This window comes from Phyllobates terribilis, unplaced genomic scaffold (assembly GCF_046119375.1).
Source record: "Phyllobates terribilis strain yellow unplaced genomic scaffold, ASM4611937v1 Scaffold_2__4_contigs__length_985480577, whole genome shotgun sequence".
Lineage (NCBI taxonomy): Eukaryota > Metazoa > Chordata > Amphibia > Anura > Dendrobatidae > Phyllobates > Phyllobates terribilis.
In genome coordinates, this window is record NW_027362762.1 from 495062486 (window position 1) to 495083697 (window position 21212).

At 45.1% G+C, this 21212-nt stretch overlaps 1 protein-coding gene across 1 annotated transcript in view; it reads left to right on the top strand.

Moving 5' to 3' along the window:
* The window catches only part of EPHA10 (EPH receptor A10), a 1221975-nt gene that overhangs the window by 833728 nt on the left and 367035 nt on the right, over positions 1 to 21212 (top strand). The window contains exon 6 of the mRNA XM_073665886.1: positions 20952 to 21076. Coding sequence (XP_073521987.1) covers positions 20952 to 21076 — 125 coding nt within the window. The remainder of the gene's footprint in view (positions 1 to 20951; positions 21077 to 21212) is intronic.

Genomic DNA, 21212 nt, shown 5'->3' on the forward strand with positions numbered 1-21212 from the left:
CTCTATCCACTGTACACAAGCAGAAACGGCTCCAGTGGGCCAAACAATGCATGAAGACTGACTTCAAAACTGTTTTGTTCACCGATGAGTGCCATGCAACGCTCGATGGTCCAGGTGGATGGAGTGGAGGATGGCTGGTTGTTGGACACCCCACGCAAACACAGCTGCGGCACCAACAAGGAGGAGGTGGAGTAATGTTTTGGCTGGAATCATGGGGAGAGAGATTGTTGGCCCCTTTAGAATCCCTGAAGGGGTAAAGATGAACTCCATAATGTATGTGGAGTTTCTCAAACAGCACTTCCTGCCATGGTTCAAGAAGAAGTACCGTGTATTCCGCAGCAAGATCATTTTCATGCATGATAATGCACCGCTTCATGCTGCACATAACAAATCTGCATCTCTGGCTGATATGGGCATAAAAGGGGACAAACTTATGGTGTGACCCCCATGCTCCCCTGACCTCAACCCCATTCAGAACCTCTGGAGCATCATCAAAAGGAGTGTTTATGATGGCAGGAGGCAGTTCACATCTAAGCAACAGCTCTGGGAGGGTATTCTGTCCTCATGCAAAACAATTGAAGCAGAAACCATCCAAAACCTGACAAATTCAATGGACGAGAGAGTTCAGAAGCTCCTTTCGAACAAGGGGTCCTATGTGCAAATGTAACATCACCTAGAATAAAGTTTTGAGTTGAAAACTGTTTGATTTCAGTTTCTAATAACCTGCTAATGCTTATAATTTCAAAAATGACCATTTTTTTGTTCTTTATTAAAATGAAAAGGTTGATCGAAGAGTGTGGGGGATCTAAGAGTGTGGCAACCCAGTAGTCAGGATTACTTCGAATTCTGACAATCTGAGGGTCATGTTGAAGGTAGTGCAGCAAGAAGGCATTCATGTGTCTTGCGCATCTAGCAGCCCCAAAATTATTTTCCGGGCTAGATGCAGCTAAAAATTATTATTAATTTGAAAGCTGGTGGAGCTTAGTATAGATGGCCTAATAGAATCAGTACTGCAAACTGCTACAAAGCCCAAATTATTTTCCAGCCAAGATACAGATAAACATGATTAGTAATTTTAAATCTGGTGGAGTTTAGTATAGATGGCCTAATAGAATCAGTACTGCACATTGCAACAAGGCCCAAATTATTTTCCCGCCAAGATACAGATAAACATGATTAGTAATTTGAAAGCTTAAAACGGTTGGTGAGGTGATTTTAACAAATCATCAAGCTTTTACTCTCCCCAGGATGACACGGGGGTAGAAAAGTCATATCGGATCCATGATTTGTTCATCTTTATGAACGTGAGTCTGTCTACATTATCAGTAGTGTTGAGCCACCCCAGTAGTGTTCGGGTTCGGTTCGTCGAACACCGGGATGTTCGAGGAACTGTTCGTAGAACTGTTCGTCGAACACCTTAGAACACCGTCGAACACCATTAAAATCAATGGCAGGCAAACAAAAACACATAGAAACACATAGAAAATACTTTCAAAGGTGTCCAAAAGCTGACAAACTGCTCAGAAGACGCTTTCTTTAAAAAAGCCGGCCGGCAATTCAGCAGCGGCATACACCGGTACCCGACAATTTGGACAAGAAGGAATAGAGCCTCACACATAGATTAGATAGATAGAAACATGTCAGTCACATATATATGAAGTACAGTGACAGTGTTGCTTACTGTACTTGTCATTTAGTGTAAAGGATTTATTAAAAAATATAATAGTGTTTTCATGCACTGTCTCTTTAAAAAAGCCGGCCGGCAATTCAGCATCTGTACCCGACAATTTATAACAGACAGAATAGAGCTTCACACATAGATTAGATAGATAGAAACATGTCAGTCACATATATATGAAGTACAGTGATAGTGTTGGTTACTGTACTTGTCATTTAGTTTTAAAATAAAGGATTTATTATTAAAAAAAATTGGCGTGGGGTTCCCCTTAATTTTAGTCTCTAGCGGAGGTTAAGCAGACGGCTGGGGCAGATGTTTGAAGCCTGGGAAGGGGGTAATACCCACGGAGCTTCCCAGGCTACTAATATGAGCCCCCAGCTGAATACATAGCCTTTACTAGCTATTGAAATGGGGGACCCCCCCAAAAATCTGACGTGGGGTTGCCCCTAATTTAATAGCTAGCAAAGGCTAGGCAGACAGCTGGGGACTGATATTAATAGCCCAGGAAGGGAGCCATGAATATTGGCCCGCTCCTAGGCTAGAAACACCAGCCGTCAGCCGCCCCAGAAATGGCGCATTCATAGGATGCGCCAATTCTGGCACTTAGCCTCGCTCTTCCACGCTGCCCTGTAGCGGTGGCAGGGGGTAATAGGGCTGGGGTTGATGTCAGCTTATAATGCCAGCTGACATCAAGCCCAGGTTAGTAATGGATAGGCGTCTATAAGACACCCCCATTACTAACTCCATAGTCAAAGTTAAAAGAAAACACAAACACCCAGAATAAAGTCCTTTAATTGAAATAAAGACACAATCCTTTATTGTTCTAAATTAAACCATACTTACCATCACGCCCATTCCAGCTGAAGCCAACGATTTCCTGCAATAAAAGAAAAATAATAAAGCAACATCATCCTTACCTTTCCATGGTTCCCACGACAGCTTCAGCTCTGCTACATCGAGATGACAGGCTGGACCGCAGCAGAACGCTACCATCCAGCCTGTCATCCCGCAGACACTGAGAAGCGCAGGCTTGCTTGCGCTCTGCAGTGTCTGGCTGTGACGGCATAAAGATGAGACGAGTTCATGTCCAATGAACTCGGCGCACCTCATGCACGTCACTGACAGCGTGGGAAAATTCTCACGCTGAAGCGCTGAGTGCAGGAGAATTCTCCCACGCTGTCAGTGACGTGCATAAGGTGAGCTCATGTCCAATGAACTCAGCTCACCTCCTGCACGTCACTGACAGCGTGGGAGAATTCTCCTGCACTCAGCGCTTCAGCGTGAGAATTCTCCCACGCTGAAGCGCTGAGTGCAGGAGAATTTTCCCACGCTGTCAGTAACGTGCATAAGGTGAGCTCATGTCCAATGAACTCAGCTCACCTCCTGCACGTCACTGACAGCGTGGGAGAATTCTCCTGCACACAGCGCTTCAGTGTGAGAATTCTCCCACGCTGAAGCGCTGAGTGCAGGAGAATTTTCCCACGCTGTCAGTGACGTTTATGAGGTGAGCCGAGTTCATTGGACATTAACTCGGCTCATCTGGATGCCCTCACAGAGAGACACTGTGGTGCGCAAGCAAGCCTGCGCTTCTCAGTGTCTGCGGGATGACAGGCTGGATGGCAGCGTTCTGATGCGGTCCAGCCTGTCATCTCGATGTAGCAGAGCTGAAGCTGTCATGGGAACCATGGAAAGGTAATTATGATGTTGCTTTATTATTTTTCTTTTATTTCAGGAGATCATTGGCTTCAGCTGGAATGGGCGTGACGGTAAGTATGGTTTAATTTACAACAATAAAGAATTGGATGAGTTGGGTACAGCGCCAGAAGATGGCGCTTCTATGAACGCGCCATTTTCCGGGGTGGCTGCGGACTGCAATTTGCAGCGGGGATGGCCCAGAAAGCTTGAGCCTCCCTGCGCTGCGGATTCCAGCCCCCAGCTGCATAGTTGTACCTGGCTGGACACAAAAACAGGGCGAAGCCCCACGTCAATTTTCTTTAAATTATTTCATGAAATAATTAAGAAAAAAAGGGCTTCCCTATATTGTTGTGTCCGGCCAGGTACAAATAGGCAGCTGGTGGTTGGGGGCAGCCCGTTCCTGCCTGCTGCACCTGACTGGACACAAATATAGTGCGAAGCCCCACGTCAATTTTTTTTTAATTATTTCATGAATTTCCTGAAATAATTAAAAAAAATTGAAGTGGGGCTTCGCACTATATTTGTGTCCAGCCAGGTACAGCAGGCAGGAACGGGCTGCCCCCAACCACCAGCTGACTATTTGTACCTGGCCGGACACAACAATATAGGGAAGGCCTTTTTTTCTTAATTATTTCATGAATTTCATGAAATAATTAAAAAAAAAATACGTGGGGCTTCGCCCTATTTTTGTGTCCAGCCAGGTACAACTAGGCAGCTGGGGGCTGGAATCTGCAGCGCAGGGAGGCCCAAGCTTTCTGGGCCCCCCCCGCTGCAAATTGCAGTCCGCAGCCACCCCGGAAAATGGCTCGTTCATAGAAGTGCCATCTTCTGGCGCTGTACCCAACTCATCCAGGGCCCTGGTGCGGTGGCTCACTGGGTAATAAAGGGGTTAGGGCCAGCTTGGTATTATCAGCTGGCCCCAAGCCCAAAATTCATGGGGTCACGCCAGTATTAGACATGACCGCCATGAATTTCTAGTAAAGTATTTAAAAAAAACACAACACCCAGAATAAAGTCCTTTAATTGAAATAAACACACAATTCTTTATTGTTCTAAATTAAACCATACTTACCATCACGCCCATTCCAGCAGAAGCCAACGATCTCCTGCAATAAAAGAAAAATAATAAACCAACCTCATCCTTACCTTTCCATGGTTCCCACAACAGCTTCAACTCTGCTACATCGAGATGACAGGCTGGACCGCAGCAGAACGCTGCCATCCAGCCTGTCATGCCGCAGACACTGAGAAGAGCAGGCATGCTTGCGCTCCTCAGTGTCTCACTGTGACGGCATCCAGATGAGCCGAGGTCATGTCCAATGAACTCGGCTCACCTCATGCACGTCACTTACAGCGTGGGAGAATTCTCACGCTGAAGCGCTGAGTGCAGGAGAATTTTCCCACGCTGTCAGTGAGGTGCATGAGGTGAGCTGAGTTCATTGGACATGAGCTCACCTCATGCACGTCACTGACAGCGTGGGAAAATTCTCACGCTGAAGTGCTGAGTGCAGGAGAATTCTCCCACGCTGTCAGTGACGTGCATGAGGTGAGCTCATGTCCAATGAACTCAGCTCACCTCATGCACCTCACTGACAGCGTGGGAAAATTCTCCTGCACTCAGAGCTTCAGCGTGAGAATTCTCCCACGCTGTAAGTGACGTGCATGAGGTGAGCCGAGTTCATTGGACATGACCTCGGCTCATCTTTATGCCGTCACAGAGAGACAATGTGGAGCGCAAGCAAGCCTGCTCTTCTCAGTGTCTGCGGGATGACAGGCTGGATGGCGGCGTTCTGCTGCGGTCCAGCCTGTCATCTCGATGTAGCAGAGCTGAAGCTGTCGTAGGAACCATGGAAAGGTAAGGATGAGGTTGCTTTATTATTTTATTTTTATTACAGGAGATCGTTGGCTTCAGCTGGAATGGGCGTGATGGCAAGTATGGTTTAATTTAGAACAATAAAGAATTGTGTCTTTATTTCAATTAAAGGACTTTATTCTGGGTGTTTGTGCTTTTTTTAACTTTGACTATGGGGTTAGTAATGGGGGTGTCTTATAGACGCCTCTCCATTACTAACCTGGGCTTGATGTCAGCTGGCATTATAAGCTGACATCAACCCCAGCCCTATTACCCCCTGCCACCGCACCAGGGCAGCGTGGAAGAGCGAGGCTAAGTGCCAGAATTGGCGCATCCTATGAATGCGCCATTTCTGGGGCGGCTGACGGCTGGTGTTTCTAGCCTGGGAGGGGGCCAATATTCATGGCTCCCTCCCTGGGCTATTAATATCAGCCCCCAGCTGTCTGCCTAGCCTGTGCTAGCTATTAAATTAGGGGGGACCCCACGTCATTTTTTGGGGGGGGTCCCCCATTTTAATAGCTAGTAAAGGCTATGTATTCAGCTGGGGGCTGATATTAGTAGCCTGGGAAGCTCCGTGGGTATTAGCCCCTTCCCAGGCTTCAAACATCTGCCCCAGCTGTCTGCTTAACCTCCACTAGAGACTAAAATTAAGGGGAACCCCACGCCAATTTTTTTAATAATAAATCCTTTATTTTAATACTAAATGACAAGTACAGTAACCAACACTATCACTGTACTTCATATATATGTGACTGACATGTTTCTATCTATCTAATCTATGTGTGAAGCTCTATTCTGTCTGTTATAAATTGTCGGGTACAGATGCTGAATTGCCGGCCGGCTTTCTTAAAGAGACGGTGCATGATAACACTATTATTTTTTTTAATAAATCCTTTACACAAAATGACAAGTACAGTAAGCAACACTGTCACTGTACTTCATATATATGTGACTGACATGTTTCTATCTATCTAATCTATGTGTGATTCTCTATTCCTTCTATTCTAAATTGTTGGGTACAGATGCTGAATTGCCGGCCGGCTTTTTTAAAGAGACGGTGCATGAAAACACTATTATTTTTTTTTATAAATCCTTTACGCTAAATGACAAGTACAGTAAGCAGCACTTTCACTGTACTTCGTATATATGTGGCTGACATGTTTATATCTATCTAATCTATGTGTGAAGCTCTATTCTTTCGGTTCTAAATTGTCGGGTACCGGTGTATGCCGCTGCTGAATTGCCGGCTTTTCGTGTTTCACTGTTGGCACTGTTCCCATCGATTTGGGCAATCACTGTAATGCCACAACCACCATGGCTGTGGCATTACAGTAAGTGGCAGACAATCCCTGCATGATTGGTGCTCTAAATAGCTCCAGACATGCAGGACACGCTTTTGGTGCACGAACAGTTATCGAACATAACCTCGAACAGCCGAATTTTTTGCAAATCGTTCGGGTTCGTCGAACAACTCGAACACCGCCCAAAACAGCTCGAATTTGAGATTGGCGAACAGTTCTAGTCGAACACCGCTCATCTCTAATTATCAGTGGAGAACCGCGTGCGCTTATCTGTCAGCACACCACCAGCAGCGCTGAACACACGTTCAGACAGAACGCTGGCTGCGGGGCATGACAAGATCTCCAAGGCGTAAGTGGCAAGCTCCGGCCATTTATCCAGATTGGAAGAACAAAAAGAGCAAGGGTCCAGTGACACAGTCATGGCTTCAATGTTCACTTGGAGATACTCCTGTACCATCGTCTCTAGGCGTTGACTATGTGTCAGACTACTTGTCTCCTGTAGCCTTGCAAAGGATGGGCTAAAAAAGTGGTGAAATGATTCCGCAAAATTGATGTTACCAGCAGATACTGTGTTTCTGTTACGTTTTGAGTGCTGAACACTCGACGGTCCCACGGTTGGCAAGTTGGAACTGTGAGATTCACTACGTGCACCACTGGTGTTTTGTGGAAAAGCACATGTAAGATTCTGCAACAGTCTCTGCTGATACTCCTGCATGCGTGCATCTCTTTCTATGGCAGGAATAATTTCTGCAAATTTACTTTTGTACCGGGGATCTAAAAGTGTGGCAACCCAGTAGTCAGGATTATTTCTAATTCTCACAATTCGAGGGTCATGTTGCAGGTAGTGCAGCAAGAAGGCACTCATGTGTGTTGCGCATCCAGGAGCACCAAGTCCCTGTTGTGTTGGTGGCGAGGTAACAATCATGCTTCCTTCCTCTGTCCTCTCCCCCCAACCTCGCACAACAGAAATGTGATCAAGGTCTCCCTCATCTGATGAGTCTTCCATCAGTTCGTCCTCCACTTCTTCCTGGGCTCCTGCACCTTCCTCACTAGTTTGGCTGCTACCATGCGCACTGGTAAAACTATCTCCCCCACCCTCACATGCCTGCCGCCTTGGTGCTGCCGACCGTCTTGACCTTGCAGATGTAAGCCCTTCCGCATACAACTCCTCCTCCTCTACTTCCTCCACCTCCTCTTGTGCCACCACCTGACACCGAATTCTGTTTAACATGTGCTCTAGCATGGAAATCGCCGGAATAGTCATGCTGATAATGGCATCATCAGCACTAAACATCTTCGTCGCCATTTCAAAACTGTGCAGAAGGGTGCATAGGTCCCTGATCTGAGACCACTCCTCCAGCGTGATTTGCCCCACGTCTGGATCTTGTTGGTCCAGGCTAAACGTCACAACGTATTGCACCAGGGCTTGTCGGTGCTGCCACAGTCGCAGCAACGTGTGCAGAGTTGAATTCCACCGGGTAGGCACATCGCATTTTAGCCGGTGAAGTGGCAGGCCCAACGACATCTGTAGAGATGTAAGTAGCTGAGCTGCGGGACACGAACGGCGGAAGTGAGCACACAGCAACCGTGCCCTCTGCAGAAGGCCATCTAGTCCGGGATAGTGGGCTAAAAATTGCTGGACAACCAGGTTCAACACGTGAGCCATACAAGGCACGTGTGTGACATTGCCCCGGCGAAGGGCCGCACCGAGGTTTGCAGCATTGTCGCACACGGCCTTCCCTAGTTTCAGGTCCAGTGGAGACAACCATTTATGAAACTGGTTCTCCAGAGCTGACCACAACTCCTCAGCTGTGTGACTCACATTTCACAGACATTTCAAAGTAAAAACCGCCTGATGACATTGAGCCCTGCTGCCAGCATAGTAAGGAGGTGTGCAGGATCCCTTCTGCGCAGTTAGAAAGCTTGTGTTATGACCAAACAGGCTTTGGGTGCAGGTGGAGGACCGAGAGGAGGTTGAGGAGGCTGAAGCAGTGGAGGAACTTCGAGATAAAGAGGATTGACGCACAACTGGTGGGGACGGCAAGACTTGGACAGCAGCCCCTTGTCCTGCTGTCACCATAGTTACCCAGTGCCCAGTCAGCGACATGTAACGCCCCTGTCCATGCCTACTCATCCAAGTGTCTGTGGTGAAATGCACCCTGTCACACACAGAGTTTCTCAAAGAAGCGGTGATGTTGTGTGCGACATGCTGGTGGAGCGCAGGCACACCTTTCTTTGAGAAGTAGTGCCGACTGGGCATCTGGTACTGGGGCACTGCGACGGACATAAGGTCTCGAAAATCCTCTGTGTCCACCAGGCGGAAAGGCAGCATTTCTGTTGCCAAAAGCTTGCAGATGGTGAAATTCAACCTCTTAGCGTTCTCATGGCTAGGAGGAAATGGTCTTTTACTTGTCCACATCTGAGGGACCGAGGGCTGGCTGTTGTGCTTAGACGTGGTTGAGGAGGGTGTCCCTGGCAAACTGCCGGTCTGTGAGGAAGATGCAGGCGGACATGTTAGGTTGCCTTGATCGAAAGGTGGTGCTATCGATGTCGGACAGCGCTGAACACCAGCTGGTGTTTCCACCTCCAAAGAAAATGATGACCTGCCAATCACGCTGGCTGTTGCGGGTAAAGAGGAGGCAGGTCTGCATCTCAAAACAGGTGTGACTGCTGTCCCCCCAGTCACAGAGGATGAAGAGGCCGCGGATGCACAAGATGTGGCAGACGGTGGTTGGCCCGGCCGGCTAGGACACAATTGTAGCACAGTGAGCTTCCCACTGCAACTTATGCTTCATATCCATGTGCCGGATCATGCATGAAGTACTCAAACTATGTATTTTTTGGCCTCTACTTAGCCTTTGCTGACACATGTTACAGATAACATGAGTTGGGTCATCTTTATCAATCTGAAAAAATGCACAGGCTATGCAAGGCTTAGCACCCATACGACCTGAAGAGCCATCACGACTTGTAGTCAGAGGCAGAGTTGTGTTTGAGGATGCAGTTGTTGACGTGCTTCCAGTACTACGTCTCTGTCCAGGAAGGCGCAACCTGACCTCGTCGTCACTAGCATCCTCCTCCATTTCCTCTGCTGACCTCATCGACTGGCTGACTGTGGGTTGACAGTAAGTGGGATCTCCATCCTCGTCATCATCACCCTGTGTGTTATCACACCCGTCGTCCTCAGAGCCAACCTCTTCCTGCCCTGACAATAAACTAAAGTTGTCGCTCCAATCAGGTATTTGAGTCTCATCATCGTCTTCCTCATTGTCTCCACCAACAGGAGTTACAGTTTGGGAACGAGGGTCTACATTATGGTCAGAACCTTCTGTGTCTGGTCCTGGATCCGACTCATAAAGATTCTGGGCATCAGTGCAGATCATTTCCTCGTCTGGATACACAGAAGCTCTGGAGCCGTCCTCTGATTCCCAGGCTATAGTATGAGTAAACAGCTCTGCAGACTCAACCATCTGTTCTACCCCATACTCAGATGGGCAGCTGGAGACTTGGGAGCTGTGAGGAAGCAAGTGCGATTGGGGTGACACCTCTGAGGACTGGAGTATTTGTGATGTTGAAGTTGAGGAGGAGGAGAGCCCACTTAAAGGAGCACTTGATATCCGTTGAAGCACCTGCTGTTTTTGTGCCTCATCTGGAATTTGTAGCGATTGGCTTGGCCGTAAGAAAAGAATCTTATCACATTGTCCGCTAAAAGAAGTAGACATCTTAGCTTGGCTGGAAGATGGTCTTTCTTCTGCAGATGTTACTGTTGCTTTAACACCTACCCCACAGACACAACCTTTTTTTCCCTTCCCAACACGCCTATTCCCCTTTCCACCAGCAGCAGGCCTTTTTCCATTCATTTTGGTGGTTAATTAATTCACAACTCTGGAGTTGTTTGCACAAAAAACAATGGATGGGAACCGAGCAGAGCTGAGTGGCCAAACTGTGGTATTAGCCCAAAAGTATTGCCTGGGTTAGATGCAAATAAAAATTATATTGAATTTGCAACCTGGTGGAGGTTATTATAGATGGACTAATAGAACAAGTCCCACACACTGCTACAAGCCGAAATATTTTTTCAGAGCTAGATGCAGAAATTTTTTTTATTGAATTTGCAACCTGGTGGAGTTTAGTATAGATGGACTAATAGAACAAGTCCCACACACTGCTACAAGCTGAAATATTTTTTCAGAGCTAGATGCAGAAAAAAATTATATTGAATTTGCAACCTGGTGGATGTTAGTATAGATGGACTAATAGAATGATGCTATGCCCAAAAGGTTTAACTTCACTAGGTGTCGTAAAAAAAATTGTATTCTATACACAGGTTGTGTAGCTTGCAACACAGATAGGCTTATCCACGGACTAACACACACTGCAAGAGGACAAAAAGGATTTGCTTTGCTAGATTTAGCCAAATGCTGTGAAAAAAACTTGCACAGCACTGGCACAGACCTGCCTGGCAAAAAGTGATAGGAACTGATGTAACCTTGCCCTCAAAAGGACTGCAATTACAATTAGTCTTTACTCCCAACCTATCTATTTAAGAGCACAAACCTGCCTGATAAAAGTCGTAGGAAATGATGTAACCTAGTCCTTAAAAGGACTGCAATCACAACTATTCCCTACTCCCAAGCTATCTGTAGATTTGTGTGAAAATTGGCTTGAAATTAACAAGGTATAGCGCACACAGCAACAGCGGTGCCGTCTAACACGCAGCTGCAGCAGAGAGAAAATGGTGGCGATGGGGAAAATGGCTGGGTCATATAGGGCCAGGATTTGTGACATACACTGCCAATGACACATGCCCTTGCTTGTGTGAAAAAAAGCAGTTCGCTCCGTGTGTGCGCTGCTGATAGGCTGACAGATTGCACCTCCCCACTGTAAATGCGGGAAAGAGAAAAAAAAAATGAAGATCTTCATTATTTCTGCAGAGATCCATCCCCTGCCCCTCCCCCCGCCCTGCTGTACACTCAAACTGCGTATTAAGATTAATTTTCAGCATTACTGAGAAAAAATCCACTTATGATTTTGGTGCACGAACAGTTATCGAACATAACCTCGAACAGACGAATTTTTTTCAAATTGTTCGTGTTCGCCAAACGGCTCGAACACCGCTCAAAACAGCTCGAATTTGAGATTGGCGAACAGTTCGAGTCGAACACCGCTCATCTCTAATTACCACCTTATTCTTGTGTATGTCTGCTGTAAGTGTTATATCTAATAATTGCTCTGTTGTGTGGACTATGGAAAGTGTTTTAACGGAATTTGAATAAAAGTTGTTTCTTATAATCACCATTAGAGGAATACCTAGAGAAATGTCTTGTAAATCTTCACATTGGATTGGGTTTGCTCCAACCTCTGCTTGGTGCTCATTCGCTCCATGATCAGGATCTTCATATACTGTAATTGTTATAATCTATGGTATTTATCATGCAACAAGTGTAATGGTAACCATCTGTAGTATGGTGACTGCTTTTTTTTATTGCCTATTGCTGCCATATTGTTCCCAGTGTAACCACTACATATTTTTAGACCATGTGCTCTGTAGAGTTTATATTTCAGGATTTTTTGTGTCATGCTGCTGTTTACCTTGTTTATTGAGTTGTTACTCATCAATCCTAATAATCTTATGTCATACATTTGATTATATCTATTTTTAATCAATATTCAATAAAATATATATCTTTATATTTATTGCATCATGTCTTGCACTTATTCTCTATAGATTTTTACTCAAATTAGTTGTTGCAACAATGAAGACACCCCCCATCGAAAACTACTACATTTAGTATTTTGTGTGGCTTTCATGAATGTTAATGAAGTTGTCCACTACTTAAACAAGCCCTTCTCATAACTCATGTGTGACCCCAATAAAATAAAGAATGTTATACTCACCTATCGTCCTGGAGCCATTCCAGCGCTGTCAGCATTCATGTTCCTGGAGTTCTTGTGAGGTTGTTATGATATGTGAGCCTGATGCCCAATCAGTGTCGGCTTCACTGTTCCCGCCTTCGAACAAATCAAACATTAAAAAGAAATCAGGACTGCGATTGCTCTCTCACTTCCTCTTGATGTTCAATTTGTCAGAAGGCTGGGACAGTGACTCAAGCGCTGATTTGGCTCCGGGCTCATGTATCGTAACAACCACACCAGAGTCCCAGGAATGTGAGTGCCGACACCACTGGAACGGCGAAATCACGGGGCGTGAACATAAGCTTTTCTATTTTATTGGCGTCAAACATTCAGATCGAGAAGGGGTTGTCCTAATAGTGGACAACCCCTTTAAGGACAGCAACAAGTCTTCGTGGCATGGAATGAACAAGTTGCTGACATATTGCAACACCTGTTTTTTCCATTCTTGGGGAGTGATGCTAAAATTGTCTCTTCAGAATTCCCAATAGGTGTTTGGTCGGGTTCAGATCAGGAGACATCCTTGGCCACTGAATCCCTTTCACCCTGTTCTTATTCAGAAATACAAAAAATGTGTGTTGTGGATCTTTGTGTTTCATGTTAGAAAAGTGCATATATGCTAAGGGCACAGAATAATAGTAGCAAGTTCTCTTTCAATATAGAGCAGTACATCTGTGATTTCATTATGCTATCAATGAGTAGTAATTTCCCAACACCAGGAGCACTCATGCAGTTCTACATAAGAACACTGCCACCAATATATTTCACTATACATTTCCTTGATGGAATCATGAATTCTCAGATGTACTGCTCTATATTGAAAGAAAATATGCTGTCATTAATCAGTACCCTTGGTAGACATGCACTTTTGCAACAATTATACAAAACAAACATCTGTTGTGTTTCTCAAGAAGAACAAGGTGAAGGTAATTCAGTGGCCAAGTACGAGGGTCGTTCATTAAAGATTTCCCCTGACCCATTTGCTGTGGACTGAGAGCAAATAAACTTGGCACAGTTATTAGTCCTTCTCTACATAGGTGCCACCTAGGGACACACACTTCTACAAGCGAAGTGTTTACAGTTGCTTAAAGAGATGGGAGAAGTCGACAGGTTGCTCCAAAAGCCACGTTGTGACTTCAGAAATCAGAGTCTCATCATCTGGAAAATGCTTGCCCTTCAAAAATAACTTCATTTTTTGGAAAGAGGTGGAAGTCCGATGGTGCGAGGTTGGGTGAATAAGGGGGATGCGGTAAAATTTCAAAGCCAGAGGAGCATGCTTCCATTTGGGCAACATGTGAGTTGTGAACTGTTTCATTGTCTTGCAGATGGTGGACACCTTTGGTGAGCATGCCACATCTCTTGCTTTTGATGGCCTCCCACAATTTATGAAGCAGTGAAGCATAGTATGCCCCAGTGATCATTGTACCCTTTGCTAGGAAATCCATCAATACTACTACCTTTAGGTCCCAAAATACTGTGAGCATGACCTTTCCTGCCGAGGATTGGGCACGTGCCTTCTTTGGAGGCGGTGAGTCATGATGCTTCCATTGAATCGACAAGACTTTAGTCTCAGGATCATAGTGAGGGACCCACCTTTCATCATGTGTGATAAGTAGTGTTGAGCATTCCGATACTGAAATATCGGGTATCGGCCGATATTCACTGTATCGGAATTCCGATACTTAATTCCGATACTTTTATAATATCGAATACCGGAATCGGAAGTTCCCATAATGCCTGCGCTCTGCAGTGTCTGTGAAGGATGACAAGCTGGATGGCAGTGCTCAGCTGCGATCCAGCTTGTCATCAGAATGCCATCCCAGCGTGGGAGAATTCTCCTGATTGTTTAAAAGCCGGCGGGCGATAAAAAGCCGCCAGCTTTTAAACAATCACACAGCCCCATACTGCTTCCCCGCAGCCTCCCACCCCGATCCTCCGCTCCCCTCGCCACCTCCAATCCCAATCGTAAATTAGGACCGGGCGGGGAGCGCAGCACCAAGGAGCGAAGGACCCGGGCGGGGAAGCCGGCAGTGAAAAGACTTCACCGCCGGCTTTCCCGTTCTGTGCTGCGCTTTCCCGCCGGTTATTTCAAATGAACAGCTGAGGTATCAGGTGATGCCGATCAGCTGTTCATTTGAAGTAGCCGCGGTGCCCTCAGAGGGTTCATGTGAGTTCATGCTTGACTGCATGAACTCACATCAACTTTCCCACGGCCGCACAGGTCAGCCACTCCTCCCAGACCCGTCATGATTAGTGTGTGCGGGGTGTGTGTGCGTGGGGTGTGTGTGTGTGCGGGGTGTGTGTGTGTGCGGGGTGTCTGTGCGTGCAGGCAGACATAGGCCGATGTGACACTACTACTCCCATCGGCCTATGTCTGTCCCCCGTCCACTCGTGCCAGCAGGATCAGCTCGATGGGAGCAGTAGTTCCCATCAGCCTGATCCTGCTATATAAATTGCCCTACTGTGTCCCCAATAAATGTTAGATACATGTCATTGGTGGCCAGTGGTTACCTAAAAGAAATTAGTTTATACATTACCTGTCCCCGCCGATCGCCACCTAAAATAAAGTAAAAAATAAAAAACTACACCTATACTCACCTAGACACCTAATTCCCCGAAGCCATCGATCTCCTGTAATAAAATATAAAATAATAAACCACAACCTTATCCTTACCCCTCCGTAGCAGTCCACGAGTGTCCCACGAAGATCTCCAGTTCAGAGCAGCCACATAGAATGTGACCGCTCTGAACCGCTGCCGCCGCTAGAATGACGGGGCCGTAAGGGTTCACCGGAGTTCAGGCAGCGCTGCTCCGGTTAGCTCCTTTACGGCACTGCTGTATCGTGAGAAATTCCCACGGTACAGCACTGCCGTAAAGGAGGTCTCCGGAGCTGCGCTGCCTGAATGCACTCCGGTAACCTCAGTCAGTGGCTCCCGCTGCCGGGAGCGGACGTGTTCCCGGCAGCGTGAGCTTACAGCAGCCATGCACAGCTGTCACCATCTCCAGATGTGACAGCTGTGCATGGGAGATCAGCGCAGGAACGTGGACAGGTAACTATTTTTTTTTAGTAAACTAAGAATTAAATAAAATGGTGTTTTATTTCAAATAAATTATTTTTTTCTGGGTGTAGTGTGTTTTTTCTTTTTAACACTTTGTAGGTTAGTAATGGGGGTGTCTTATAGACGCCCATCATTACTAACCTGGGCTTCATGGCAGCTGGCGCTGACATGAACCCCACCACTATTACCCCCTGCCACGGCACCAGGGCAGCATGGAAGAGCGAGGCTAAGTGCCAGAATTGGCGCATCCTATGGATGCGCCATTTCTGGGACGGCTGACGGCTGGTGTTTCTAGCCTGGGAGGGGGCCAATATTCATGGCACCCTTCCTGAGCTATTAATATCAGCCCCCAGCTGTCTGCCTAGCCTTTGCTAGCTATTAAAATAGGGGGGACCCCACGTCATTTTTTTTGGGGGGGTCCCCCATTTTAATAGCTAGTAAAGGCTAGGTATTCAGCTGGGGGCTGATATTAGTAGCCTGGGAAGCTCCGTGGGTTTTACCCCCTTCCCAGGCTTCAAACATCTGCCCCAGCCGTCTGCTTAACCTCCTCTAGAGACTAAAATTATGGGGGATCCCACGCCATTTTTTTTTAAAATAAATCCTTTATTTTAACACTAAATGACATTTGAGGACTTAATAAAGATGCAGTCCCTAAATTATTATTTATTTTTTAATAAATTTTTCCCAAAACTTTTGACGTGGGCTTCGCCATATTTTTGTATGCCAGCCAGGTACAGCATCCAGCTTCTATGAACGCGCCATTTTCCGGGGCGGCCGCGGACTGCAATTTTCAGCGGGGGGGGGGGGGCAGAAAGCTTGGGCCTCCCTGCGCTGCAGATTCCATCCCCCAGCTGCCTAGTTGTACCTGGCTGGACACAAAAATAGGGAGAAGCTCCACGTTTTTTTTTTTTTAATTATTTCATGAAATTCATGGAATAATTAAGAAAAAAAGGGCTTCCCTATATTGTTGTGTCTGGCCAGGTACAAATAGGCAGCTGGTGGTTGGGGGCAGCCCGTTCCTGCCTGCTGTACCTGGCTGGACACAAATATAGTGTGAAGCCCCACGTCAATTTTTTTTTAATTATTTCAGGAAATTCATGAAATAATTAAAAAAAAATTATGTGGGGCTTCGCACTATATTTGTGTCCAGTCAGGTACAGCAGGCAGGAACGGGCTGCCCCCAACCACCAGCTGCCTATTTGTACCTGGCCGGACACAACAATATAGGGAAGCCCTTTTTTTCTTAATTATTCCATGAACATGAGCTCACCTCATGTATGTCACTGACAGCGTGGGAGAATTCTCACGCTGAAGCGCTGAGTGCAGGAGAACTTTCCCACGCTGTCAGTGACGTGCATGAGGTGAGCTGAGTTCATTGGACATGAACTCGGCTCATATGGATGACGTCACAGAGAGACACTGAGGAGCGCAAGCATGCCTGCGCTTCTCAGTGTCTGCGGGATGACAGGCTGGATGGCAGCTTTCTGCTGCGGTCCAGCCTGTCATCTCGATGTAGCAGAGCTGGAGCTGTCCTGGGAACCATCGAAAGGTAAGGATGAGGTTGCTTTATTATTTTTCTTTTATTGCAGGAGATCGTTGGCTTCAGCTGGAATGGGCGTGATGGTAAGTATGGTTTAATTTAGAACAATAAAGAATTGTGTCTTTATTTCAATTAAAGGACTTTACTCTGGGTGTTTGTGTTTTCTTTTAACTTTGACTATGGGGTTAGTAATGGGGGTGTCTTATAGACGCCTCTCCATTACTAACCTGGGCTTGATGTCAGCTGGCATTATAAGCTGACATCAACCCCAACCCTATTACCCCCTGCCACCGCACCAGGGCAGCGTGGAAGAGCGAGGCTAAGTGCCAGAATTGGCGCATCCTATGGATGGGGCGGCTGGCGGCTGGTGTTTCTAGCCTGGGAGGGGGCCAATATTCATGGCACCCTTCCTGGGCTATTAATATCAGCCCCCAGCTGTCTGCCTAGCCTGTGCTAGCTATTAAATTAGGGGGGACCCCACGTTATTTTTTTGGGGGGTTTCCCCCATTTTAATTGCTAGTAAAGGCTAGGTATTCAGCTGGGGGCTGATATTAGTAGCCTGGGAAGCTCCGTGGGTATTACCCCCTTCCCAGGCTTCAAACATTTGCCCCAGCTGTCTGCTTAACCTCCGCTAGAGCCTAAAATTAAGGGGAACCCCACGCCAATTTTTTTTTAAATAAATCCTTTATTTTAACACTAAATGACAAGTACAGTAATCAACACTGTCACTGTACTTCATATATATGTGACTGACATGTTTCTATCTATCTAATCTATGTGTGATTCTCTATTCTTTCTGTTCTAAATTGTCGGGTACAGATGCTGAATTGCCGGCCGGCTTTCTTAAAGAGACGGTGCATGAAAACACTATTATTTTTTTAAATAAATCCTTTACACTAAATGACAAGTACAGTAAGCAACACTGTCACTGTACTTCATATATATGTGACTGACATGTTTCTATCTATCTAATCTATGTGTGAAGCTCTATTCTTTCTGTTATAAATTGTCGGGTACCGCTGCTGAATTGCCGGCCGGCTTTTTTAAAGAGACGGTGCACGAAAACACTAATATTTTTTTTAATAAATCCTTTACACTAAATGACAAGTACAGTAAGCAACACTGTCACTGTACTTCATATATATGTGACTGACATGTTTCTATCTATCTAATCTATGTGTGATTCTCTATTCTGTCTGTTATAAATTGTCGGGTACCGCTGCTGAATTGCCGGCCGGCTTTTTTAAAGAGACGGTGCACGAAAACACTAATATTTTTTTTAATAAATCCTTTACACTAAATGACAGGTACAGTAAGCAACACTGTCACTGTACTTCATATATATGTGACTGACATGTTTCTATCTATCTAATCTATGTGTGAAGCTCTATTCTTTCTGTTGTAAATTGTCGGGTACCGGTGTATGCCGCTGATGAATTGCCGGCTTTTCATGTCATTCTACATTATTCTTAGTTGTTTTTCTTCATGTAGAATTAACCTACAAGGAAAGAAAGGGTTTATTTTCATTCCGATATTTGTGTCCCATTGACTTGCATTGGTTTCCGGTATCGGAATCGGCGATATCCGATACTTTTTGGGTATCGGCCCGATCCAATCCGATACGATATTTCCTGATATCGGAAGGTATCGCTCAACACTAGTGATAAGTCTTTTGAAAAAGTCCTCCTGGTTTCCATGGCACATCGTCAATAGAGCCTGAGAGCATTCGACTCGTTCCTGCTTCTGGAAAGGTGTGAGCAGCCGGGGACCCCAGCGAGCGGAAACCTTATGCATGTGAAGATGGTCTTGGATGTTTTTTTACACGGTCCCCACACTAATCTTGACATTTTGTATCATAATTGCAAAGCTATATAGATATAAAATACATCAGATTGCTATATTTAATGTGTTGACACGTTTACTTGATAAATTACACAATTTAACACCATTCTGTCTGTGTTGCTTCTAATAAAATTGTAAAACTAACAGCTTATTCCTTGTTATTCTACTACATGACATTTCGCAAGCACCTATTTAGCAGAGCAATTTACGTATAGAGTTATTAGATAACCATTTAATTATTCAATAGACCAAACTGTCTGGAGAGCTTCTTTATTACTTGACAAACAGAATCCCTTATTAACAGGAAATACTTGCCAATGTTTGTGGCATCATAGTCATTTTAGACATGTCTTTTCTAAACACATCAGTTGCCAAGAGATGTATTTTACTGATTGGAAAATGTAATAAATGTCAGTTATGATCCAGATAAACAAAAATATTTTAGACATCTGGGCCATAACACAGATCTTTTTAAAACATTATGCTACTGGCTCTTAGAATTGTCTTTTAAATTTACCCTACTCAGGAATTCTATAAGAATTATATGTAACACCAAAAACCAGGGCAAAAGTGTGTCCACTATAACTGGATAAAACTTATATTTATATAAATATAATCATCAAATTAAGTCTTTCTGGTCCCCCTTGCCTTCAAACCAGCAGCATTCACATATGTAGCACTAAAGCCCCCGTCAAACTAAGCGAGATCGCTAGCGAGATCGCTGCTGAGTTACAAGTTTTGTGACGCAACAGCGACCTCAGTAGCGATCTTGTTACGTTTGACACTTAGCAGCGACCAGGCCCCTGCTGTGAGATCGCTGGTCATGTCGGAATGGACTGGACATTTCTTTGATCATTGAGGTCCCGCTGGGTAGCATGCATCGGTGTGTTTGACACCTTACCATTGACCTTGTTGACGACTCAGACACAGAATCACATAGGCATGCATCGTTATACAGATCGTTACGAGTCGTCGCATCGTTGCTGCGTCGTTGGGAATATCTGACTGTTTGACATCTCACCAGCGACCACATAGTGACGCAGCAATGATCCCTGACAGGTCGTATCGTTGTCGAGATCGCTGGAGCGTCGCTTAGTGTGACGGGTCCTTAATTTCCCTGCCTAACCATCCTTTTATAATGTTAATCATTTACATTCATGTTTACAAAAAGTATTTATAACCTCCACTTATCCTATGCTAATTAGGGCTTTGAATAGTCGATGGGGCATTTGTTTCACCAAGACTAGTGGGCCCTCTTTTCATGCTATCATGCCCTGTGGCAGTGATAGCATGATTTTCTAGAGCCAGCATCATCAACAGCACCATTCATACCACAACTGTTGAGTGTTCATGTACAGATAGTAATGGCATTATCAAGTCAAACAAACTATAGCAAAATCAAGCTATTTTCTTGGTTGTTTTATTGTCCTTCTCATCTTGTGATATAAACCAAGATAAGGTCAGACATGTCCTCCATTTCCAATTAATGTAAATCTCAACTCAGTTTAACTGAAAATGTTTAACTTTTACATGATGTTTGACTCTATAACCATTGCCATAATGCATCAAACATGCACTGTAGATCATTTTGTTATATCCTATGCCATTTGCCTATAACTCAAATCTTTTATTTTAACTAGATTATTTTGCTGTAAGTAATATTTCCTTGCATATTGAATTGATTTGCAGTCTGCATATAAAAGGGTCTTTTCATACTGCTTTTGGGTTCTTCCAAATGTTCAGTGACCCCATCAGGGCTTATGTCCGAATCTCTCGCAATGCGGGATTTGGACGAATGCGCCGATGGTGTCATTGACTATAATGATGCAGACAAAGTTACCGTGTGCTCTGTTGTGCATCATTTTTGGCTGTATACGCCTATTGAAGGTGAACACCAAGATATAGTAGACTATGTCTAGCTACCACACCGACTAGGCGTATACGGCTTAAAATGGTGCACCACAGAGCATATGACGCTCTATCAAAATCACTGATAGGTAGATTATATGAAAAGTACTCTCATTTTTTACCTGCAATCACTGGTTAATTTTGTGCTTTTTTTCCTCTTTAGCACTGTCTCTGATCACTGACATTCGAGCCGACAAAATAGGTCAGAAAAGCATCACCTTATCATGGCAGGAACCGACTTTTCCATTCATCAACAATACTGAGTATGAGATCAAGTACTATGAAAAGGTATAATATGATTTATTTTTTAGTTATTCCTGCCAATATGTGTTATAATCACTCTCAAGTGTCAAACTTTGTTCGATAACTTTTTTATTCTCATACCGTTGGTAAGAAGTCAAAACAGCAAAACATTATAAAGCTT